At 39.8% G+C, this 22,023-nt stretch overlaps 1 protein-coding gene across 3 annotated transcripts in view; it reads left to right on the top strand.

Annotated features, from left to right (window-relative positions):
• Positions 1-22,007, top strand: part of LOC121655128 (insulin-degrading enzyme) — a 28,007-nt gene extending 6,000 nt beyond the window's left edge. For all 3 annotated transcript variants that reach the window (XM_042009566.1, XM_042009565.1, XM_042009564.1), the window contains exons 7-25: positions 133-295; positions 537-629; positions 731-822; positions 1,693-1,773; positions 2,333-2,436; positions 4,238-4,340; positions 4,448-4,570; positions 4,912-4,994; positions 5,365-5,509; positions 8,692-8,802; positions 8,956-9,076; positions 10,243-10,334; positions 11,000-11,111; positions 13,218-13,385; positions 13,643-13,915; positions 14,519-14,580; positions 16,956-17,028; positions 18,046-18,113; positions 19,895-22,007. In XM_042009566.1, the coding sequence (XP_041865500.1) occupies positions 133-295; positions 537-629; positions 731-822; positions 1,693-1,773; positions 2,333-2,436; positions 4,238-4,340; positions 4,448-4,570; positions 4,912-4,994; positions 5,365-5,509; positions 8,692-8,802; positions 8,956-9,076; positions 10,243-10,334; positions 11,000-11,111; positions 13,218-13,385; positions 13,643-13,915; positions 14,519-14,580; positions 16,956-17,028; positions 18,046-18,113; positions 19,895-19,990 (2,163 nt within the window). In that variant the 3' untranslated portion in view covers positions 19,991-22,007. The remainder of the gene's footprint in view (positions 1-132; positions 296-536; positions 630-730; positions 823-1,692; positions 1,774-2,332; positions 2,437-4,237; positions 4,341-4,447; positions 4,571-4,911; positions 4,995-5,364; positions 5,510-8,691; positions 8,803-8,955; positions 9,077-10,242; positions 10,335-10,999; positions 11,112-13,217; positions 13,386-13,642; positions 13,916-14,518; positions 14,581-16,955; positions 17,029-18,045; positions 18,114-19,894) is intronic.
• Positions 22,008-22,023: the final 16 nt, after the last annotated feature.

Raw genomic sequence — 22,023 nt, 5'->3', positions numbered from 1 at the left:
TTTACTGTCACGTAAGACTGTAAACACAATGTGTTCATTTTATTTCACCGGGCTGAGACTCTAATATCAAGACATTTTCTGTGATTTTCTCAGTGGGGACTTTTAGTAATGCAGTTTCTTCTTCTGTTACAGCAATTCTACAAAGTGGTCCCTATCAAAGACATAAGAAACTTGTATGTGACGTTCCCCATCCCAGACCTGCAGAAGTACTATAAATCTAACCCAGGACATTATCTGGGACACCTTATTGGTCATGAAGGACCTGGAAGTTTGTTGTCTGAGCTGAAATCAAAAGGTACTAAAGGAAAAAGCTGACCTGCAAACTGATAAATATTTAAAGCATTATAATAAAAATGCTCTACACACTCTGGACAAATATTGTATAACCGGCATATAGTTATTTAAATTTTCTTTTTTTTAAATATTTTCATAACAATGCTGCTCTTTAACAGTTATTAAATGCTTTTATTGTATAATTAAAGTAAACATACACCTTTTACTTAGAGAAATGTGCTGCTGTGATAATTATTTTTCAGGCTGGGTGAACACACTCGTTGGAGGGCAAAAAGAAGGAGCCAGAGGATTCATGTTCTTTATAATCAATGTTGATTTGACTGAGGAGGGTCTTTGTAAGTACACCATTTAGTATGTTTTATTATAAACGGCCAAGTTGGCGTTAGGTTTGTTCAGTTTCTCTATGTCTTTCCTGTGATTTGATCTGTCACTGCAGTGCACGTGGAGGACATCATCTTCCACATGTTCCAGTACATCCAGAAACTGCGCACTGAGGGGCCTCAAGAATGGGTGTTTGAAGAGTGCAAAGTAAATTCTGTTTATTCATTCACATCACTTTTTGTCAGCATTTCATCAAAAAGCGCTCCAGGAGTTCTTTGATAAAACACTTGTATAATATTATATTTACATTTAAATAGCAATGGTTTATAATAAAACAGCTATCTCTTTGCTTTGATCTGTTCATCAGCCAGCTATCTGTTTAACATGGTTTTCCCACCAAATGGAGGAAACTTGCTCTTTTATGATCACTGGATGAGCTTGTCTTAAGTTAATAGGACTTCCTACTGCAATGAGATTATAGTTGCACATTACAGTCTGTGAGAAAGCAGCACTTTGGGTATGTTATTGTGTGCTGTGGCTACAATAAAAGGCTCAGTTCTATGACTATTTTGGATTAGATAAGGGGTGATTTTAAGTAGGACTACATTCAGATTGGTGAAGGTGTCAATTACAGTTTCAACATTTAGGAAGACGGTTAGCTCTGCAACACATCTGTGTGGGCAGACGACCTGCCTCTTTTATTTTATTGTTTTTTAATGTCTTTTAATATCTTGGTTGGTTTAAAGTTTTCATGACGGTTTCAGCTTTTCTTCCAACACATTATTATCACCAGCCACATTCAATGTCCAGCTGATCTGCTCCCACTAGTGGACTTTTTTTTGTCTGACATGTTACACAGCTGGTATAAACAAAATAAGTGAGAATAATTTTATCTTCCTGAAGGGATAAAGAAGGGGTGGAGGTTTTTTCCTGTAGGTGGCTGCTAAAGAGCTTGGCTAAGTCTCTTTTTTCATTTGTAATTATTGAAAAGGAATTAAAAGGAATTGTTGCTCAGATAAAAAAAAAAAAAAACTTTGTAGACACAAGTTCAAAGATTTTTTCTTCTCTGTTTTGTAGGATTTAAGCAAAGTTGCCTTCAGGTTCAAGGACAAGGAGCGACCCCGTGGCTACACCTCCAAAGTGGCTGGTCTGCTTCATGTAGGTTTCGTTTTCCAGCTGCAGAGACTGTTTCCATGGAGACTTAATGCAGCTCATTGTGTCTATTCCTGCTGGCGTCATTAGGCCGCCTGCAAGAGCTGCTGACTGTTATCTAAGACTGGAAATGTTTCAGGGACACAGTCAGATTTAAGCTAGCTTTATATTTACTCTTTGTGACTTTCCCTGCAGGTAGAAAAAAATATTTAATGACTACTGTGGAGCTAATTACAGAAATTTAGTTACACCAAGTTGGGCTGTGAAATTCTTTTCCATTACAACAGGTCTCACAAAGACCTTTTATTACCCACATACTGCAGGACAGGATACACTTTTACCTCATGTGTAGCAGATATTCTTGCAATTTCACTCTTCTTTAGTCGGTAACTTACACATTTACCTATGTACCAAAAATCTCTAAGCTTTAACAGAAAATGTGTCAGTCCTCTCTTTGTTGGCTGAAGACAAAAAATGTTGACATGTCTCCACACAAAGCTGTACAGTTAGTTTCCCTTTAAACCTCAGGAAACACAATCTGAATAAAATCTGTTCTGTGTTGCAGTACTACCCTCTTGAAGAAGTCTTAGCAGCAGAGTACCTTCTGGAGGACTTCAGGCCAGATCTGATTGAGATGGTGCTTAATAATCTGAGGCCAGAAAACGTGAGGTTGGTGAGATTAACTTAATCTCTGGTCATGAACAGAAAACTGAAAAAAAAAAATCAACATCTCTAGTTAGTGAGGCATCACAGAGTAACTCAAATATTTAATAAATGTGGGAATATTTTAACATGATGGGTATTATTACAGTATTACATTTTCTGAGAAGTAGAGAATTTTCTGCCTTTACAGGTCTGATCTTCTCTGCAGCCACAAAAAACTTAGAAAAAACTTACTAAATTTTATATATAAAGTGAATTTGATTTTAAATAAACAGTGTGTTCACCTTGAGACACATTAGAACTGACTCAGTGCTAAATGTGCTTGATCAGAGTTAACTTTATGTTTTATTCATAAACTGCATGCAGTTAGTGTGAAGCTGGTTTTATGGATTGCCAGGAACCACCAGAAAGACATTCAAGCAGGACAAACCTCCGTGAAGGCTAGTTATGCCCCCCCCCCCATTTTTTAAAGAGTTAGCCTAAGCTCCAGTCCACCTCTGCAAAAACTCTCACAATTTGCCCTGGAGGTTTTTTATCTGTCATGGATGATGACAATATTAACTAATCCATTCAATAATGCTTGCCAAAACTGAGATGGGAGGCTCTAATTGGCTTCTCTGACTGTTTGTGATTAAGTCTTTGTTTAAGTGTCTGTTTAAGCTTGGGCTTTTGACAGTTCTTGAAATTCACAAGTTGGTAATACTTTGTATTAAACTCAATCCAGCAATGATAAGGAGTTGGTGATGGGACAAGGCCATAACCCTAACCCTCCAGTTGGAAAAATGATCTCCTTTGTTGTCCTTCCATCCCTGTGTTTACTGGGTGTTAGAGCCCCTCCCACTGGAGCAATCACCACTAAGTCAATAAAAAACAACCTGGCTAAAAGTGAAGAACAGAGACTTGTATTGTGAAACAAAAGTGTGAGAAGCTAATGTCACTTCAGCGTAATTTGCTTTTAGAGTACTCCATTGTTCTAGACTTACGGGTGTTGTATATCCCCTGGACCAAACAACCAAACATGGCTTCTACACAGAAATGATCTTGATTTGGATTAAACTGAAACTTTGTCTTGTTTGCAGCATGAACATTTTGGGAGGCTTCAGTCTTCTGGGCAAATCACAAGAATTTAAGAGGAAAGTTACCTCACCTCCAGCTTGATTGCAATGGCAGCTCTATATTTTTTATGAGCTCCAGAAGCAATTAGTGAGAAGAAGAGACCGGTTTTATTTTATCTCATGCAGTAAACTTAAGAGCTGCCAACACCTGTAGGACTGCTTGCAGTTTCTTTCTCCCTGTCTGTTAGTGAGTGTACAGTTTTTGTTTAATAAGTTTTGACAAGTAGTAATTAATATTTATATACACTTCAGGAGCCGTAGATTATGACAGTAGAAAGTAAGGCATATCATAGAAGTTGTTCACATAAAAGGCATTGTGACACCGAATCTAACGGAGTCAAATATATGTAGTGTAACAAAAACAAGAGCCTTGGGTCAGACCATGGTGTGAATTTCTCATAATAATCATTTTAAAATTAAAAAAAAAAAACACAGACATGCCATTATCCTTCTGATTAAGCTGTTAAACTCACACTAAATGTGCATCAGGCCATTTTGTTTCAGGTGGAGGAATTCTAAACATTGAGTCAAATGTTGATGGAATCTCTACATCAAACATGATCCGAATAAAATCATGCATCACTCAGATCGGTTTAAGCTGATGCCAACAGGACGGAGTTGATAATTAGCTCTGACAGAAGGTTCTCTGTAGATGTAACTATGTTCTTTATTTCTTTTCCACCATTTTCCAGAGTTGCAGTGGTGTCCAAGTCATTTGAGGGTCAAACAGACAGGACCGAGGAGTGGTACGGCACACAGTACAAACAGGAAGACATCTCTGAGGAGACCATCAAGGTCAATTTATTTGGTTGTGCTAACTTCACACTAGTCTGCTGTTTGACGAATGATAGTGTCTCTGTCTTTTAAAAGATGATTCTGCTGACTGAACACTTGTGTTTTAGAAATGGGCAAATGCAGACCTCAATGGCAAGTTCAAATTACCCATGAGAAACGAGTTCATCCCCACCAACTTTGAGATCTACCCTCTGGAGAAAGACTCTCCTTCAGTTCCCACTTTAATCAAGGCAAGTGTTTCTGCTGCACAGCTCTGTTATTAAAGGAACGTCACTCTAATCTGCCTAACCACAGCAGACGTTCCTGCTTTACATCATTTTGGTGGAAGCTTTCATATGGAAATTTGCTGTGATTGAAACATGAAACCTTTAGTGATGTTGTTGCCATGATGTCAAGCCCGTCAACTGTGTACATGTTTTCATCTCAGAAGGAATTGCTGAATGAAAGCTACTGAACCTTTAATCTTACTGTCAACTTGTTAGAGTAGTTTGTGAGATTTTTATGAATAAATGAGCAAGAACGTCCTGACTAGAAGTTCAGAGCAAATGAGAGCTGTGTTTATTTCTTCCAGGACACAGCTATGAGCAAGGTGTGGTTCAAGCAAGATGACAAATTCTTTCTTCCCAAGGCATGCCTGAACTTTGAGTTCTTCAGGTGCGTAATTTACGATTTATCATTTAGAGGAACTTTGGGCACAAACTCCGAGCCAGTTTGCCATCTTCATTGTGATGCTGAACTTTCCACTTAGTTAATGTTAAGAGCTCATCAGCTGTCAGTTACATACATTGCATGCTGCTGAAAGTCATGTAGACGGGTTCGCTGAGTATTTAATTAAGTTAAGCTGCCATATTTGTGCTCATTGTTGATATATATTAACAATACATGTAGCATTCCTGTACACTATCATATTAATGTTTAGTCACAGGCACTGTGATTAACTTGTAATATTTCCATCTTCTTCCATGAGTAAATGTAGAGATCAGTATCTCTGCGCTTTGTGTCACCACTGCAATTTTCTCTACAGCCCGTTTGCATATGTGGACCCATTGCATTGTAATATGGCATATTTGTACCTGGAGCTCCTCAAGGACTCCCTCAACGAGTATGCATATGCAGCCGAGCTAGCTGGCTTGAACTATGATCTCCAAAATACCGTCTATGGGATGTATGTAAGTATTCAGAATCCCTCTCCATCGTCCTCATGCTCCATCGCAGACCTTTTACATCCACAATCCTTAATCGTCCTCAAATTGGCCTACCGTTGTTCAGCCAGACCTGGGTTTTCATTTGTTTTATCCTTTTGGGGGAGGAGGGAGGGACTTTTTTTTCAAATCAGAAATTTGGGGCTATCATGTAGTAATCCCAGCTAATGGAGTTTAAAACTAATTATTTTTATTAAACCTGCAACCCAGGCTTGACTGGTCCAACCTCTCCTGTCTACACCTCTCTTCATCCTTAATACGTCCCTTTTCCTTACTCATCCACCTCCTTCGACCGCCTAAAAAATGTGTTTTCTCATATCAGATTGCCGCTTCTCTTCTTTAAATACTCCATTAGGGTTCAAAAGCCTTTTTGTAATAACCACATCAGGTGAGGCAACGTTTTACAAGTAAACAGAATTGGCTTCAAAGTTTGTGTGGGTGTGCCGGTGGCCCGAGTCTTCCCTAGAAAAGGTTTTGCCAGTGTTTATTGTACAGAGAGCTGGTCATGTGGCTGCATATACATACTCTTCTTATCATTCTTCCTACATCTGCATTGTCATTTTTTCTTTCTCTTAGCCAGTCTCTCAAACAAGCATTTGTTCCTTTTTATTTTTTATTTGTCCTTTCTTCCTTCCATTAGTCGCTACCTTTATGCCGACCCCCTGCACTGCAACATGACCTACTTGTTACTCAGATTACTGAAGGATGATTTAAAAGAGTATACATATGCAGCCCGCCTGGCCGGGCTGGTGTATGGCGTAGCCTCAGGGATGAATGCCATCCTCGTAAGTAAGCCGTTTGAAGTCTGGAGGGAAGTGTGGGCGCGAGTGAAGGGTCCGCTCTGGTGCTCTAACAGAGTGAAAATGGCTTGGGTTTTTCTGCGCTACGTTTGGTTGTGTGAAGTGTTGTCCTGTTTACACAATAAATATCTGGTTGAAATCAACAACTTTATGTCATGAAGCTGACATTGAGTTGGCCTTCTTAAAAAGTCTTAATCAGCTGTAGAGGCAGAATTAGAAAAACATTATTAGAAGATAAACCCCTAAAACCTGGAGACTTCCAGAAAAGCAGTTGTCAGAATTCACAAAATCCCTCATTTTTCAACCGAAAAGGCAGATGAAGACATGACCTTAAAAAGAGTCCTTAAACCTTCAGCTTTGATTATGACTTATCACTTATTGCCAGCTTGTGGTCTGAAAGGTATATGCACATTTTACATTTTGGTTTAATGGACAAACCAAGTAATTATCAGAGGGAATCTTCTACATTTAACATCATTTCAGAGCACAAACTTCTACGCTGTGTTTAAGTTTCTCTGATGTGTTATCACTTTGTGTAAGATCAGCGATAGTAAAAAAAATGGCCCCATTTTCTTACATCTGTTGTTGTTCTCATACAGACTGTAAATGAACAAGCAAGTTTCAGAGCAGAAGGACTGAAGTTAACAAATATAGATTATCTGACGTGATTATTGTCACATGTCTGATAAGAGTCGTGTTGGGAGTGGATCTGTATTCAGAATGTGGGACAGCACAAGTGACCTCAGTTTGTTCCCTATCCCAAAGCATAAGTAGGGTGCCCTTTTCTTTTTGGGGGGATCAGGGTGAATTCCTGAAAGAAGAGGGATGCTCTGTCCTGTTGCATTACCAATCTGCTTGCCTGTGAATGAAACTGCTTTGCTGTGGTGGTACTTTCTTGTCTATTTTTCACACTAACATTCATTCTGTGGAGAGTTTATGACTGATGTGTCCTTTGAGATGGTTGTTCAACACATTGTAGATGTAAGGTGGCACGTAAGCAAGTCATTTATTTATATGGCACCTTTCAAGCACAACTGTAGCTCAAAGTGCTTCACATGAAGAAAAGAGTTTAAAAATGCCATCAAGCATTACAATAGCATAAACATTACAATAGTTTAAATCATTAAGATAATCTAAAACAATCAGCAGAACAGCTAAAAGTTAAAATATGTTAGTAAAACAGTATGATTAGTCAAAATCAAGTTAAAAAGTAAAAGTGTAGAAAGAATAAAACTGATCACAAAGTAAATTGACCCAAACTGGGCCTAACTATAGACCTTTTACAGAGAAAAGTTTTAAGCCTAGAAGACAGTCTGCATCCTGAACACTGACTGGGAGCTGGTTCCACAGGAGAGGAGCCTGATAACTGAAGGCCCTGCCTCCCCATCCACTTCTAGATACACGGGAACCAAAAGATGGCCCGCTGTTTGAGAGCGGAGTGTTCTCTTTGGACTGTATGGGATTAGAGTTTTTTAAGGGATTGATGGAGCAAGGTGTTAAGAGCTCTATATGTGAGCAATAAACCTTTAAATTTGATCCTGGAGCTCACAGCTTTTTTTCTGTATCACTGAGACAGAATCTTCCCGATTTTTGCTATATCACAGAGATGAAAAAGCTGTTTTAGTATTCTGTTTTATATGCGAGTTAAAGGACATTCTGGTCAAAAATAACATCAAGGTTTCTCGTGATTTGTCTGAGTCAGCACTGCTGTTTTGGCTGGCTGGCCGTCCGTTGAGGTTAATGATGTTTGGAGGCATTATCTTGAACAGGTGTCACCGCAGAGATTTGACGAGAGGGAGAGGCGAGGAATGAGATGAGTCTGAGAGTGTAGCTGTGTGGTTGGAGGTTTAGCTGAATCATGAAGGACCTTAACGTGCATGACATGACTAAATAGAAGCGTTGAATAACCTTGACTGTTCTATTGTATTTTTTTTAGTCTTAGTTTACATAGGAAAGTGCGTCATTAGCCGCTTAGCTCCCCGTAAGAGACGGAAAAGAAACGTTTACACAGACTGATATTTCGGTGGTTTTACTTTTAAGCTCCGTTTTCTCATCATGTTTATTATTGTTGTACATTATCAGATAAAACATGACATGCTTTGTCAGAACTTGAGTGATATTGTGCTCAGATTCTCCAGGAGTTAGGTCTAAGTTTATGGTTTATTGAAACACATTTCAGGAATATTTATTTGTGGTATTTTGTGTTGTCTTGTGACCAAAGAGACACATCAGTCATTTATTCAGTCTTCAAATGTAAAACTTTCAAATTGGTGCAGTCATTTTGTTTTTTACTCATCTTACCTGTTTGTTAGTAACAAACCTCTTGTCTTCTGTCGCTGTTGGCTGCAGCTGTCTGTCAAAGGCTACAGTGATAAACAGCACATCCTGCTGAAGAAGATCGTTGAGAAGATGGCTACCTTTGAGATCGATGAGAAGCGCTTTGACATCATCAAGGAAGCTGTAAGTTGTGACTGCACAAGTCTTTTAGTTTGTCAAACAGCACAGTGACAGAAGCTTGAGTTCTAAATTCTGATGCAAAGTACTACATTTTTCCTTTCTCTTCTTGTTCTTTAAGTCTGGGTGTTGCACTGACTTCTGCCTATCTCCCTGCAGTACATGAGGTCTCTGAATAACTTCAGAGCCGAGCAGCCTCACCAGCACGCTATGTACTACCTCCGTCTACTAATGACTGAGGTCGCTTGGACCAAAGATGAACTCAGAGAGGCCCTCGATGGTGAGACGAAGCTCTTAATCTTTGTGTTTCCCTTCACTCTGGTCCCAGAAGCCCAGTACTTCTGTCTAATAGCCATTTTTTCTTTCTTTACTGTGGAGCGAACAGTTCGAAAAACAACATAAACACAAAGCCAACTCCGTCCTCAGGCTGGAACAACACAAGTCAGCTATAGGCAGTGTAGTAGTTTTAGAAAGTGACATGAAGTGACAAACAAGCTTGATGGTTTTTAATCAAAAGTTGAGAAGAAATGTGACAAACTCAGTTTATAGGTTTGCTTTCCCGGGCTGAAGTGTCCAGCTGTTTGGCTTACAGTTAATAGAAAACTGCTCCTTCTTCTTTTTCTTTCTTTTTTTTTTCCTTATAAATCCTCATTTAAATGCTGAGGCTGTTTACCAGCAGATGCGCCTCTAGCTGCCGTCTTTCCTCGTCACAGTCTGGATCCTGAAGGACAGATTGTTAGATTTTTATCTGTGGACTTTACACTCTGTAAACTTTTAGACTCAAACACTGTACAAATTCAGGGCCCATAGCACCATCACCTGGCCCTGCAAGTACCAAAGCTTGTTCCTATTTCAGTGTAACTCCCTCTGTCTGTGAGACCCTATCCATCTCCTATCCTGCCCTAATGTGTTCCCCACTAGCAGTCATTTAGATAATGTTTGTGTGTCCCTGTTGTAGCTCCATCCTTGAATCTGGGTCAGACGTTGCTTGAATTCAGATTCGCCCGCTAACATAATATTCTGTTACACATGCACAAAAATCAACAATGTACACAGATTAATTATTTTATTGTTTTTGAGAGTTTTCTAACATCTAGAATGACTCCATAACAAGCAGGTGCTGTATGTTTGTTCAAAACAGGAGTGTTACTGGGTCCTTTTTGTTAGTGCTTAATTGCAATAAGATGTGCATCCATATTAAGGTAAATAGTCTTTATTTATACAGAGCTTTTTAACTGTGCCTGGAATGATATGTATATATGTATAATGCGATGTATAATGTAAAGTGCTTTACATTATACATCGCATTCACACACTGATGGCAATGAGATGAAGATGATATTGGGAGTAAAAAATAAAAAAAAATCTTCTTTTTCTTTACCGATTGAGTCTCGATAAGAGGATTGCTCTCTGATTGATTGCTGTTGGCTGTGATCTGTATTCCAGATGTAACTCTCCCACGCCTCAAGGCCTTCATACCTCAGCTACTGTCACGGCTACATATTGAAGCCCTTCTCCATGGCAACATCACCAAAGAGGTTTGTTCACTGTCTGTTTTACTGCCAGCTTAGGGAATGCGTTAATCAGTTACACATCAAAATTTTGGAGCAACATTCGAGTCAGCGGTATCATTTAGCTGGAATAGTGGAAGTTTACAGAATGTCTGGTATAAGGTCGCTGCAGTCACAGTACCTGCAGTACCTTGAAACAGTGTCAAGCAGGTGGAGGGAGAATCACACCACCCTGTGACAGCAGCAGTCTGCTTTGTCATCATGAAACTACAAACTACCTTTTACATCAGCAAAGTAAGAGTTGATAAAGTAACTTAAAAAAAAAAGAAGAAAAGTCTGCGATATGAAGCTATTTTTAGCTAAACAGGCTAATTTAAAAGACTTCCGTGATGTGTAAATGATCTAAACGTACAACTTACTTACAAGGTGACCTTACTCAGGGTGTGTGCTTCATCAATTTCAAAGTGATAATTATATTGATAGGAAAAAAAACATTTATGAAAATGTCTGTAATGTGATCTAAGATTTTCTCATGATTATAAACTCACTTTATTTGTAACATTTGTGCCAGTTGCAGTTCTCCTTTTAGATTTAGATAGAATTTAAATAGATATTCATGCTTCTCTGAGTGTAGTAGCGATGACTGAAGATGTTCTGGAATAAAATGTTTTTCTTGTGTGAACTCGCTTTAGTCTGCTCTTGGCATGATGCAAATGGTGGAGGACACGCTCATTGAGCATGCTCACACAAAGCCCCTTCTACCGAGCCAGCTGATTCGCTACAGAGAGGTGCAGGTTCCAGACGGTAAGTCCAGCACTACATGCTCCTTCCAGCACACACACTCACACACATACACAAGATAAGCTCTGTTAATCATCATCTGCCAGCCGTGCCCATCTCCATGGTGACCATGCAGCACGGTCCTTAACCGGTGCTCCTGCTCCCGTCATCAGTGACGCCGTCTTGCTTTTATAAAGATCTGATTAAATTCAGCATCCCACATCTGCCTCAGAGGGTCGTAATGGTCACTGAATGGAAATCGACGTCACTGGGAGAATTGCGAACAGATCCTCCACAGTACAAATAATGAGCATGCATGGAAAGAAAAGGCACCTGCGTTGCCTTTCTCATAACATTTGGGAAATTAGAAAAGGCGGAGAAGAGCAGAGCTGTGTGGGCCAGCTGGTGGCATCCTTTTGAGATTTTCCAAACTGAACTCCAGACTACCAGCCAGGCACAGAGCAGGACTACAGAAGGGATACAGACACAGTGCTGGCCTCTGATAAAACCAACTGAAGGACCATTTATGCTCCCTTACGTACGTAAATAGCGACATTTGTTTCAAACGTTGTCATACGTTGTCGTCCTCATACTTCCATGCATGTTTAGCGTTGCCGTGGGCAGTTTAGTGGGCAGTGCTAAGTTCAGAGTTCACTCCCACGAGCCGACTTCAGTTAAAGGCACCGTTTGGAGGCGGTAATGCATCACTGTGAAGTTGTTTCCAACCGCCCAACACGCCCTGAACACTCACATATAATCTTCAAAAGCTCGTGCAGTTTCAACAGTTGTTGTCCTCGTCTTCACTCTTCTTCTATGGTTTATTTACTGTCCCACACATTCATACCTGATAGACATATCATGAGGCAACGTGGGGTTCAGTGTCTTGCCCGAGGACACCTCAGCTTACAGTGTGGTAGCTGCAGCCACCACGAGGCTCTCGTTAAGAACTGCTGTTGATGTTCAACTTAAATAAGGAGATTTAAAGCTGCAAGCTTCGACCCACCGTTTCAGGGTACAGTGGTTCCTCGCTATTCGCGGGAATTACGTTCGCAAAATAACTCGCAATAGGCAAAATCCGCGAAGTAGTCAGCTTTTTTAATTTAATTATTTTAGATGTTTTAAGGATGTAAAACCCGTCACTACACACTTTATACACTTTTCTCAGACAGGCATTAACATTTTCACACTTTTCTCTGTTTAAACACCCTCAAAGTTCAAACCTTCGTAGAAAAATAAGTCCAGTATTATAGAATGAAAGCACAGGACGCAGAACACAATGCACTGTTAAAAAAAACAAAAAAAGGTGCAAAGTTGCACTAAAAAATCTGCAAAACTGCGAGGTCGCAAAAGGTGAACAGCGTTAACTCACCAGGGCTGTTTAAGGCTATTTTTAGGCCCTCCAGTTGAAAATAAAGAGGCCAAAGAAAGAATCCCCATTAAAAAAATAAAAATAAGCTCTGGTATCTGTAATAGGTTCCTTTTGTGGAACCTCAGCTTATGCAGCTCTTGATTTTTGTTTCCCAAGTAAGTCTTTTGACATTGATGTTAAGAAATGCTGGGATAACTCTTTCAGAGCCAAAGTGTTTAGTCAGCATAGTCAATCCCAATAAGTTCAAACTGAAAACAAGTATGAAAGCAGCCAGCTTTTCCACATGTAAGAATGGATGGCTCCTCTCATGCTGTACTCAAAATAAAATGTAAACTACAGATGAAAGGCTAGAGGAGAGCAGTTTGGAGCCACTCGGCCCAAAAGCAGAATTTAAGAAATCAGCATAAAGTTGCTGCTGTTCTGTGTCACCGCTGTCCTCTGTCTGAGCTTCCCTTCATAACTGCCTCAAGCCTCGAGTAAAGTGCTGAGGTACAAATGCATAATTACAGCTGAAACAACTCATCTTTTTGTTGATGGCATCATTTCTACAAGTTAGTTGAAGCAGCCCCAACAAACAGATTGTCTACACAGGAAGAGGAAACTGTAACACTAGACTGGTAGAATTCATTTTGATGCTCAAAATATACAAATCATTGAATTTTAGATTATTAATGTGATTTTTCTCAACTTCTAAGTGTGTCAGTAAATGAACTTTTTTATGATTTGAACACGGGAAAAGAGCTATTGTTTGTCTTTCTCAGGTGGCTGGTATGTTTACCAGCAAAGGAATGAGGTTCACAACAACTGTGGTATAGAGATCTACTACCAGACAGACATGCAGACCACCAATGACAACATGCTGCTGGAGCTGTTCTGCCAGATCATCTCTGAACCCTGCTTCAACACGCTGAGAACCAAAGAACAACTGGGTTAGACCACCAAACACACACATTTTATACAGTTTTTTACTTTTTCAAACAGGTTTCAACAGAGATGAGAACAAGTTACGGCAGTTTTATTCAATTTAAATAATGATGGTATTCAGATTTATTAATAAATAAGGTGTCTCTTTGGATGTTTTGTTGTAACAAAGAATATTGACATAAAAACAGAGTAATATTTTCAAAATGGGGGAAAATGTTTGCTTGAGTTGAGCTCTTATTTTCTGTTTCATTCCCACCTCAAGGTTACATTGTGTTCAGTGGGCCCCGGCGGGCTAACGGGGTGCAAGGTCTGCGCTTTATTATCCAGTCAGAGAAGGCACCCCACTACCTGGAGAGCCGGGTGGAGGCCTTCCTCAGCACCATGGAGAAGGCTGTGGAGGACATGAGTGAAGAAGCCTTCCAGAAACACATCCAGGCCTTGGCCATCCGCCGCCTGGACAAACCTAAGAAGCTGTCTGCTGAGTGCGCCAAATACTGGGGCGAGATCATCTCTCAGCAGTATAATTTCGACAGAGGTGAGCCCTCAAACCACAGCTGTTCATCCCTGGTTGTGTAGCATAGAAAGCATGTACAGGTTTTGGAGAATCGTGAATATTTTGTTCAGTCTCAGAGGTAAACGGGATGTTACTCAAATAATCTCCAGCAGTGACACACCTCAGTATTGCAGCACTTTCCTGAGTCACAGTGGACTGGAATGGTGATGATTCACTAGTAATCTGCCTAAAGCTGTGAATGATGGAAACACCAAGCGGCTCTTCAGGGAGTGACGGAGATTACTGATGGAATGTGACAGCAAAGCTAGCTCAGATTGGATTAGTTCAGTTTTAGGTAATGGAGTATTGCACAAATACCTGAACACTCAGCTTTCAGGTGTAGTCTGATACTGCAGTAACAACTTTTTTTTACTTATAACTAATTAAAATGTTTAAATCTTGAAAACATGGACAAACTACCTTCCTGGATAATCATGATAAACTCAGTTGAGTAACTGAGTTCCTGTGTGGCTAAAAGCTACCCAGAGTCCCTCTTTGAAATGGTCTCAGGGTTTAAGCAGGACTGCAGTGATATGCCTAAAACTGTTTATGTTGACACTTTGTGTTTTCCTTGTTGTGTTGCAGATAACATTGAAGTAGCACATATGAAGACGTTGACTAAAGAAGACATAATGCTTTTCTACAGAGTGAGTAGTACAGCTGTGTCATGTGACTCCTCTTCCCTTGAATCCATTTGACACAGCACAGCGGGAGACACGTCCTTGTCTTCTGAGTCGATTACATCTCTGAGTTCTAACAAATTTCTGTCCCAACTCTTCCTGGCTTGTTACAGACACTGCTGCTAAATTACTTTGCAAACGAAAAAAGATCTGTTTATTTTTTACTTTAAAAGAAATAAGAATACCAGCTATTCTCAAATGATGTGCAGCTGAAATGTTCAATGTCAGACAGATCTTACATTTAAGATCCTCCAACAAGAAAACACATACAAAACGAAGATGTTTTGGGTGCCTTTACTACCCAAACCATTCATGTGAACAACTTAAAACATACTTTGTGACCGTGGATGAATTACCACATCTTATGATATGACCTTCAAATCTTTTTGCTGTAATTAAGATGCACATTTGAGCTGCGTGATGAGGTTAAAAGACTGTGATATGATGGATCTACTGGCACAAGCTCAAAACTGCAGCCAGATGAATATACCTTGCTATCCCTCCAACCTAAGGTGGCAACAAAGAGTGTTACTATCTATCCTAGATATGGTGCTTGGTTTGTCCCATTTGGGCTGCTGTAGTAGCATGGAGATGCAAGATGGTAGAGGGGAGTAGAGGGTACCGCACGCTGTCTTTGGGTAAATAGAAGTCATATTAAGATAATGAAAACACACCACTCCTTAGTTTTAAGCAGTTTTGTTTACTAATCTCTACCAATAGATCACATTAAATGATGAGGGTTTACACCCTGACAGAAAGCTTGTGGCTTTGTAAAGACATACTGGAGAGTCATGAGGTTCTGCTACCGGGTTGGACCCCCTTTTGCAGTCAGAACTGCCTCAATTGTGGGGGGCATAGATTCAGCAATGTACTGGAAAAATTCCTCTGATTTTTTTCTCCATATTGACATGATGGCGTCACCCGTCGGCTGCACATCTATGATGAGAATCTCCCGTTCCACCACATCCCAAAGCTGCTATACTGGACTGAGATGTGGTGACTGTGGAGGCCGTTGGAGTCCAGTGAACCCATCGTCATGTTGTCAGGGCTTTCATGATGATTTCATCGTATTCTGTCCCTACTATCTGAATGTGGAGCTGAAATGGAGACTCGTCATCTGACATCAACAAGACATCTTGGTCCAGACGACTGCTTCTCACTGGATATTTTCTTTTTCAGACCATTCTCTGTAATCGCTAGAGATGGTTGTGTGAAAATCCCAGTAGATCATCAGTTTCAGAAATACTCAGACCAACAACCATCCAGCATTCAAAGTCATTGCATCCCCTTTATTCCTCATTCTGATGCTCGGTGTAAACTTGAGAAAGGCATCGTGTCCACATGATTCAACACCATGAATTGCTGCCATGTGATTGGCTGATTTACCTAAAAATGCATGAAGGTGTTTCTATATTTGTCCTTGAGTTGCTACAGAGACATTTGTACACTGCTGGTTATTACAGATTAGAAAACCGATGATCCATAACCACATCATCATAAGATTGTAACAACAAACTTTTAGAGTTTGAAAGATGAACTGACCATCAATGCAGATGTCAAATTTCAGCTTTCTTTAGTAGATGACCATTATTGTATGACGCTTTCAGACCACATAACATCTGTAATGATTATTATTATACAGCAGTAACTCAACAACAATCACATTATTTGATGAGAGCATTACTGGACCAATATCCCGTACAGGCTGCTCTGTGTGATTGGATTCAGTCTGCCCTCGCTTTCATCTCCTGTGGCCTCATGCTTCTATTCATAGCCGTGGAGGTGACGCTGACACAGGATGCTCACAGCATATGAGCTGCTGTAATGACAGCCAGACCCTTTCAAGGGGAGATAAAGGGGCCAAAGACACATGGCTGCAGAGAGAATTGGCATTATCTCAGCCCAGCAGAAGCCATTACAGCTGCCATGCAGAATGAACCTAATGCATTTCTAATGTTGTATCAGCAGAAAGTACAGAAGCTGCTTCTTTCATTCTTTCTTTCTTTTTTTTTTTTTTTTGTTTTCTTTCCTATCGTTATATCCTTGTTGGTTTCCTAAGTTGATACCGTTTTGATTCCAGATAAGCCAAACCTTCAGTGTGATATAATCCTCCATCCAGAGGTTGTGATGAGGCCTGACTGTGAAGTTAAACCTTCACAAGGTTGATCCCACAACTGATCCCAGACTCAGTGGTGTAAAACTTTCAACCATGATGACAATATTTCTGTATTATTTCTACCTCCAGAGGATGTGTGGACTTTCAGATAAAAAATAAAAAAACAATCGAGTCAGAGATGATGCTCCCTGTGATAATCCCTAACGGTGTGTGTTCGTCTCCACAGGATCGGCTGACAGTCGAGGCCCCGAAGAGACACAAGGTGTCCGTGCATGTCCTGTCCAGAGAGATGGACTCCTGTAAGTGTTTCTACTAACAAGCCGATCAGAGATGAAATATCACATCAGTACATCGCTTCATTAAACAGCATCAGTCCACTTTTAAAATATAAATCGAGCCTCGATGCAGTAATCATTTGTAAGACACTACAGAGAAAACATGTTGATTGGTTTGCATCTGCTTTTAATTTTAATTTTAATTTGGTATGGAAAATGCTGGTATCCAAAGGTGTGGTATGTAATTATGATAAAGTCGCGTGCTAAAAATGTTTGGTTTGAGACTTTAAATTAGAGTATGGCTTACACTATATCTTTCTTTAAAGCAACATTATGCAAGTTTCCAACCTTAAAGCTCTGTGCTTCTGACATTCATTATGCACGTTCCTGGGCGGTTGTTGCCTTGCAGCTTCCTGAGGCTGAGAAACTGCACTTCACAACCTTTTCTTTCCAGCCTGGAGCATCATGTGACAGTTCTGTTTTGCCTTATGACACCATGTCACATGCCAACAACTGGAGATTGACATGCTGACTGTTTTGAACGCACATTGTAGCTGATTCATCAAAGAACCGCAAGAGAACAGTAAACATCTGAGTAAGAGAGGAAGTGGCAGAGCAGGTGATAAGACCAGAGTTTTGATCAGACTGACTTTTACTGGCTGGAGAAAAGACAAGATGCAAGATGGACATTGGATTAAGGGGGGGGGACACTAGTGAGAAAAATCTGCCAGAGTTTACTAGTGTTGCTTAAAAGTGAACAAACAGATTTATTCCTTCAGTTTCAATTTCATTATATAGGAATTGTGTCAGTCTTTAGGCTGTCATTTAAATTTCTGACTATGCTGACTACTACATGTTAAATCAGCACAGATCACTGGATCAAACATCAGCTAATCCATTGAATCGACTTATGATATTGTGTTGTGATCAGACTTGTGATTTGAACCGCTGATGCTGGTTGTTTCATTTAGTCACTCGAAAAGCTTATTCACTGTGGCATTGATTTGTAAACTCGTGTGTGTGTGTGTGTGTGTGTACCAGGTCCAGTAGTGGGAGAGTTTCCTGCTCAGAATGATGTCAACTTGGCTCCTGCTCCTTCCCTGCCACAGGTAATCAATATGCTTTGCTCTAAGTCTTTATTTGCTACCCACTTCAGTCAGTTAGAAACAGACAACTTTCCCCTTATAACCTGTTTAAAAACAAAAAAAGAAATACAAAAGTTATGTTGTAACTAGAAAAATAGCAGATTTGTAGTTTTTACTGCAATAAAATGATAAAAGATAAATATTTTTTACATTAGGTTTTTTTTTTGTGAAAGGGTTCTTTATATATATATATATATATATATATATATATATATATATATATATATATATATATATATATGATTTCATCATTGGTATTTAACCCTTTGGATGCCAGTTTTGATTATAAAACTCAGCTTTTTTAAAAATACCGATAATGCAATATTCTAAAAACAAACCTGGCTTAGATTATTACCATTTAATTAAAAATAAAGAGAGCTGTATTGTGTTGTGACTATTAATAAAAACATTTGTACCATACACTTCCATTATAACCACGTTTTGTTTTAAAAAAATTTAAAAAAAGCAATCAGTGAGGGAGGGGCTAAAAGGGGGGGCTTTTTATTTTTCAAAACTTCATTGGTTTACTGCAGAGAAATAGGAAATTACAAGCCAAATATTTTTATGCCTGAATTTTATACTTTAAACCATTTTTATTTTTGGTCCATCTGCTTTTTTTCCCTCAATGTAAAAGTGCTTGTAGAAGCTGAACTGTGTAATCAGTCAACATCCAGACGTTATTTGTTTTCAGGACGGCCTCAGTTGTCAGATTATGAGAGTAAAATGATGTAAAATGAATGTGTCAATAGATATAGCACCATACTGACCAAGCAAAACAACATAACATAACATTTATTATTAAAATAATATCAGCAGTGACCAAGCCTTTTGTCATCTGCACATCATTCTCTCAAGTCCTTGCTTTCAGGAGAAAATTATTGGCATTGAAACAAACACAGCAGAAACTATTTATATATACACTTATATAAACATATATACTCTTTTTCCTCTAGCTATGTTTTTTTACTATTTACTTACTGTCTTTACATTATTGGTGCACCACTGCACCAATAATATCCTCTGGGCTTTATTCCAGCCATATTGTTTTTGTTCTTTTCTGACATAATTTGTTGATCTTTAGCTGCTCCTGATTGGACCGTCAATCTGATTGGTGGAAAGTTTGACAGGAAGTGTCATCATCATAATATTGGGGTCAGAATAGAGGTCTCTTAGAAACAACGCAGTGATAGCGATCTTTTTATATTATGGAAATGTGATAATGGAGTTACCATGGATCACACATTGCGGATTTACCAGTCTCAGAATAAACGCTATGTTTTGCTGCTGGATTGTAAACCTCGTGGATGGGATATAAATGTCTGGAAAACTTACGTAGATCACTTAAAGGGTAAGCTATCGATCACCATTAACTCCACGGAGTTGCACAATGCCACTCCTGAGAAATTGTTGACTAAAAGCACTCGAGGCATCGGCAAGCTGGGGGAGTTTTAAGAGTTCAAGCAGGGGGTCAAAAATATGGTTATAATGGAAGTCAGTCGTAGTCAAAACACAGCTGATGTGGATTAAACTCAAGAATATGAAGGCGAATTTACAAAGGCATTTCCCTCCTACATTTCATGACTAGGGAACAATCACGGCCGAAATGATTTTAATAGATGCACCTCACAGCAACACAAATTTCCTTAACAAGGCAGGACTGTAGCAACAATAATGGTGGAAGTCTTGAAACCTGATGTAACGTCATCTTCTGCCATCTTTGACCTCCAGCTATTTTGTTTCCTCAGCCCACGTTGGTTCAGGACATGACGGAGTTTAAGAGAAGCCTGCCTCTGTTCCCTTTGCCCAAACCGCACATCAACTTCATGGCTGCTAAACTGTGAGCGAGACCTTCAGCAGCGGCGCGCGGTGGTGGGAGGGGCATCAGCGAAATGCCGCCCTGCTCTGTTTCCAACCTAACCACATCCCTCCCACTTTACCCGCTCCTCCCACCTGGAAGATGTTCATCTAACTGAGCACGCATGAGTGTGTTTGTTTGTGTGAGTGCATGTGAATGCGCGTGTAGCAGGCCGCAGCCACTAAAGGAGATGCTTGGTAACAAAAAAAGAGTCACAAAGTTATAAAGTGGTTGTTTAAAATAGCTGTGATAACGGTAGAGGTCTCACCTGACTCACCTCATGTTAAGTCTCTGAAAGGAGACGCAGCACTCACATGCTTCAAAGTACCGCGTCGGCTGTCGTAGAAGAAGTAGAACATTTTTAAAAAAACGAGGGCCAAGATCCCTTTACACAGGAGCTTCACAGTAGGAGGCGTTTTGTTTGATTTCTTCAGATGCTGCTTTGAGATTGGGGTGTGTGTGATGAAATGGGGGGTGTTGTAGAGGTTTAGGTGAGGGTTTTATTTCTTGGTTTGGTATGTTTGCCATGTAACTTCTGAAAACTTACTGAAAACGTTATCACAGAAGACTCAATCTGAGAAAGTTTTATTCAGGCGTATGCATTTTTCAAAACCTTATTATGGTTTTAATCCCTACTTGATATGAAATGTTCTTGCCCGTAAACTGGTAAAATGTTGGGAGCCTTTGAGGAGCTTTTTTCTTTCTTTTTTAATCACTTAACATACAATCGTTCTCGTGAGTTAAAGGTTTTTATCGCATTTCACAGTAGTGTGTGATTCAAGCACCTCAGGGGAAACTCCATGCTGGTATTATTTTTAAATATTTTATTGGTAATAAAAATGAAACACTCTACATAAATTTAGATTTGTTCTTTGTTCACTTTAACAAATATGATCCAGCAGCTGTGGTGAGCTCTGGGGAGATTTATTTACACTGTGCATCTGGATGCGAGACTCCCTGCAGCTTGTGCCTTTTTTAAAATAAAAAGGGGGAGGGGGGGGCAGAGTTTTAGTTTGAATACCGGTCTGACATGAGGGAGGGGGCAGAAACCTGCAGGATTTAACTGGTGGATGTGCACTGGCTCAGAAAAATTATTGCATTTTTTTCTGTTGATGTCAAAAGGTTTTTTTTTTTTTTTTTTAAATTGGTATAGAAGCTCCAGTTTACTTTTTCCTGAATATATGCATTTCTCATTAAGCAATAAACTAAATACTCTAGGATGAACGTGGCTCTGCTGAGTAGCTGCAGCAGCTGGATGGAGACAGACCGCTCAGAACCGACTGCCCTCTGAGCGGTCGGTGACGATGGCGACATCAGCGTCGTGCAAGCGTGACCTGCTCTCTCAGGTACTAACAGTCTTTAGCAGTATAAAAACCACAGCTTCTGGAGCTGCCAACCACTATTTAACCACTTTTTTAAACCCCCCCCCCCCCCCACCCCACCGTACTTCCTCTCAGGCAGATTTAATTGCAGACACATGCTGCTGCTCAGTTTTAAAGGATTAAATCAGGTTGGATTAACTATGATTGTGCTTTATCATGAGCTTCTTCACTGTTTTCCAGCATTTTACTACATCTAAACCAGGTCAAAACCACTTCAAGTTTCTTCTTCGTTGAAAGGCACTATTTTCCTTGTGGGCAAAACCCAAAGACAACCAGCAGAAGTATGCCTTAGGCAGGCTCACGCCCACAGGCAGTAGCTGGACAGCATCTGAGGGCAGTGACAAAGCAGTTTTTTTTTTTTTTTTTCCAGTGTTCAAGAAACTAGCAACGTTACATATCAGGCTTCAGTAGGGCCATGCACTGTTAATCTTGTGAAGTATTTAGTGAGTGGTTTACATTTAAAAAAATCACTTTTCTTACATTTCTGAATGTCTTCAGCAACAGGACTGATTAGCTGGTTCTGTTTGGGTTTTATGGGTCGGTGGAAAGTGCTGATGTTTTAAGTTTGTGGTCTTTTATGTCTCCTGTGTGTTTCTAATTAATAAACAGAATGGAACCGTGTGTGTGTGCTGTTGTA

This window comes from Melanotaenia boesemani, chromosome 16 (genome assembly GCF_017639745.1).
Source record: "Melanotaenia boesemani isolate fMelBoe1 chromosome 16, fMelBoe1.pri, whole genome shotgun sequence".
NCBI lineage: Eukaryota > Metazoa > Chordata > Actinopteri > Atheriniformes > Melanotaeniidae > Melanotaenia > Melanotaenia boesemani.
This window is presented reverse-complemented; position numbering and strand designations above follow the sequence as displayed.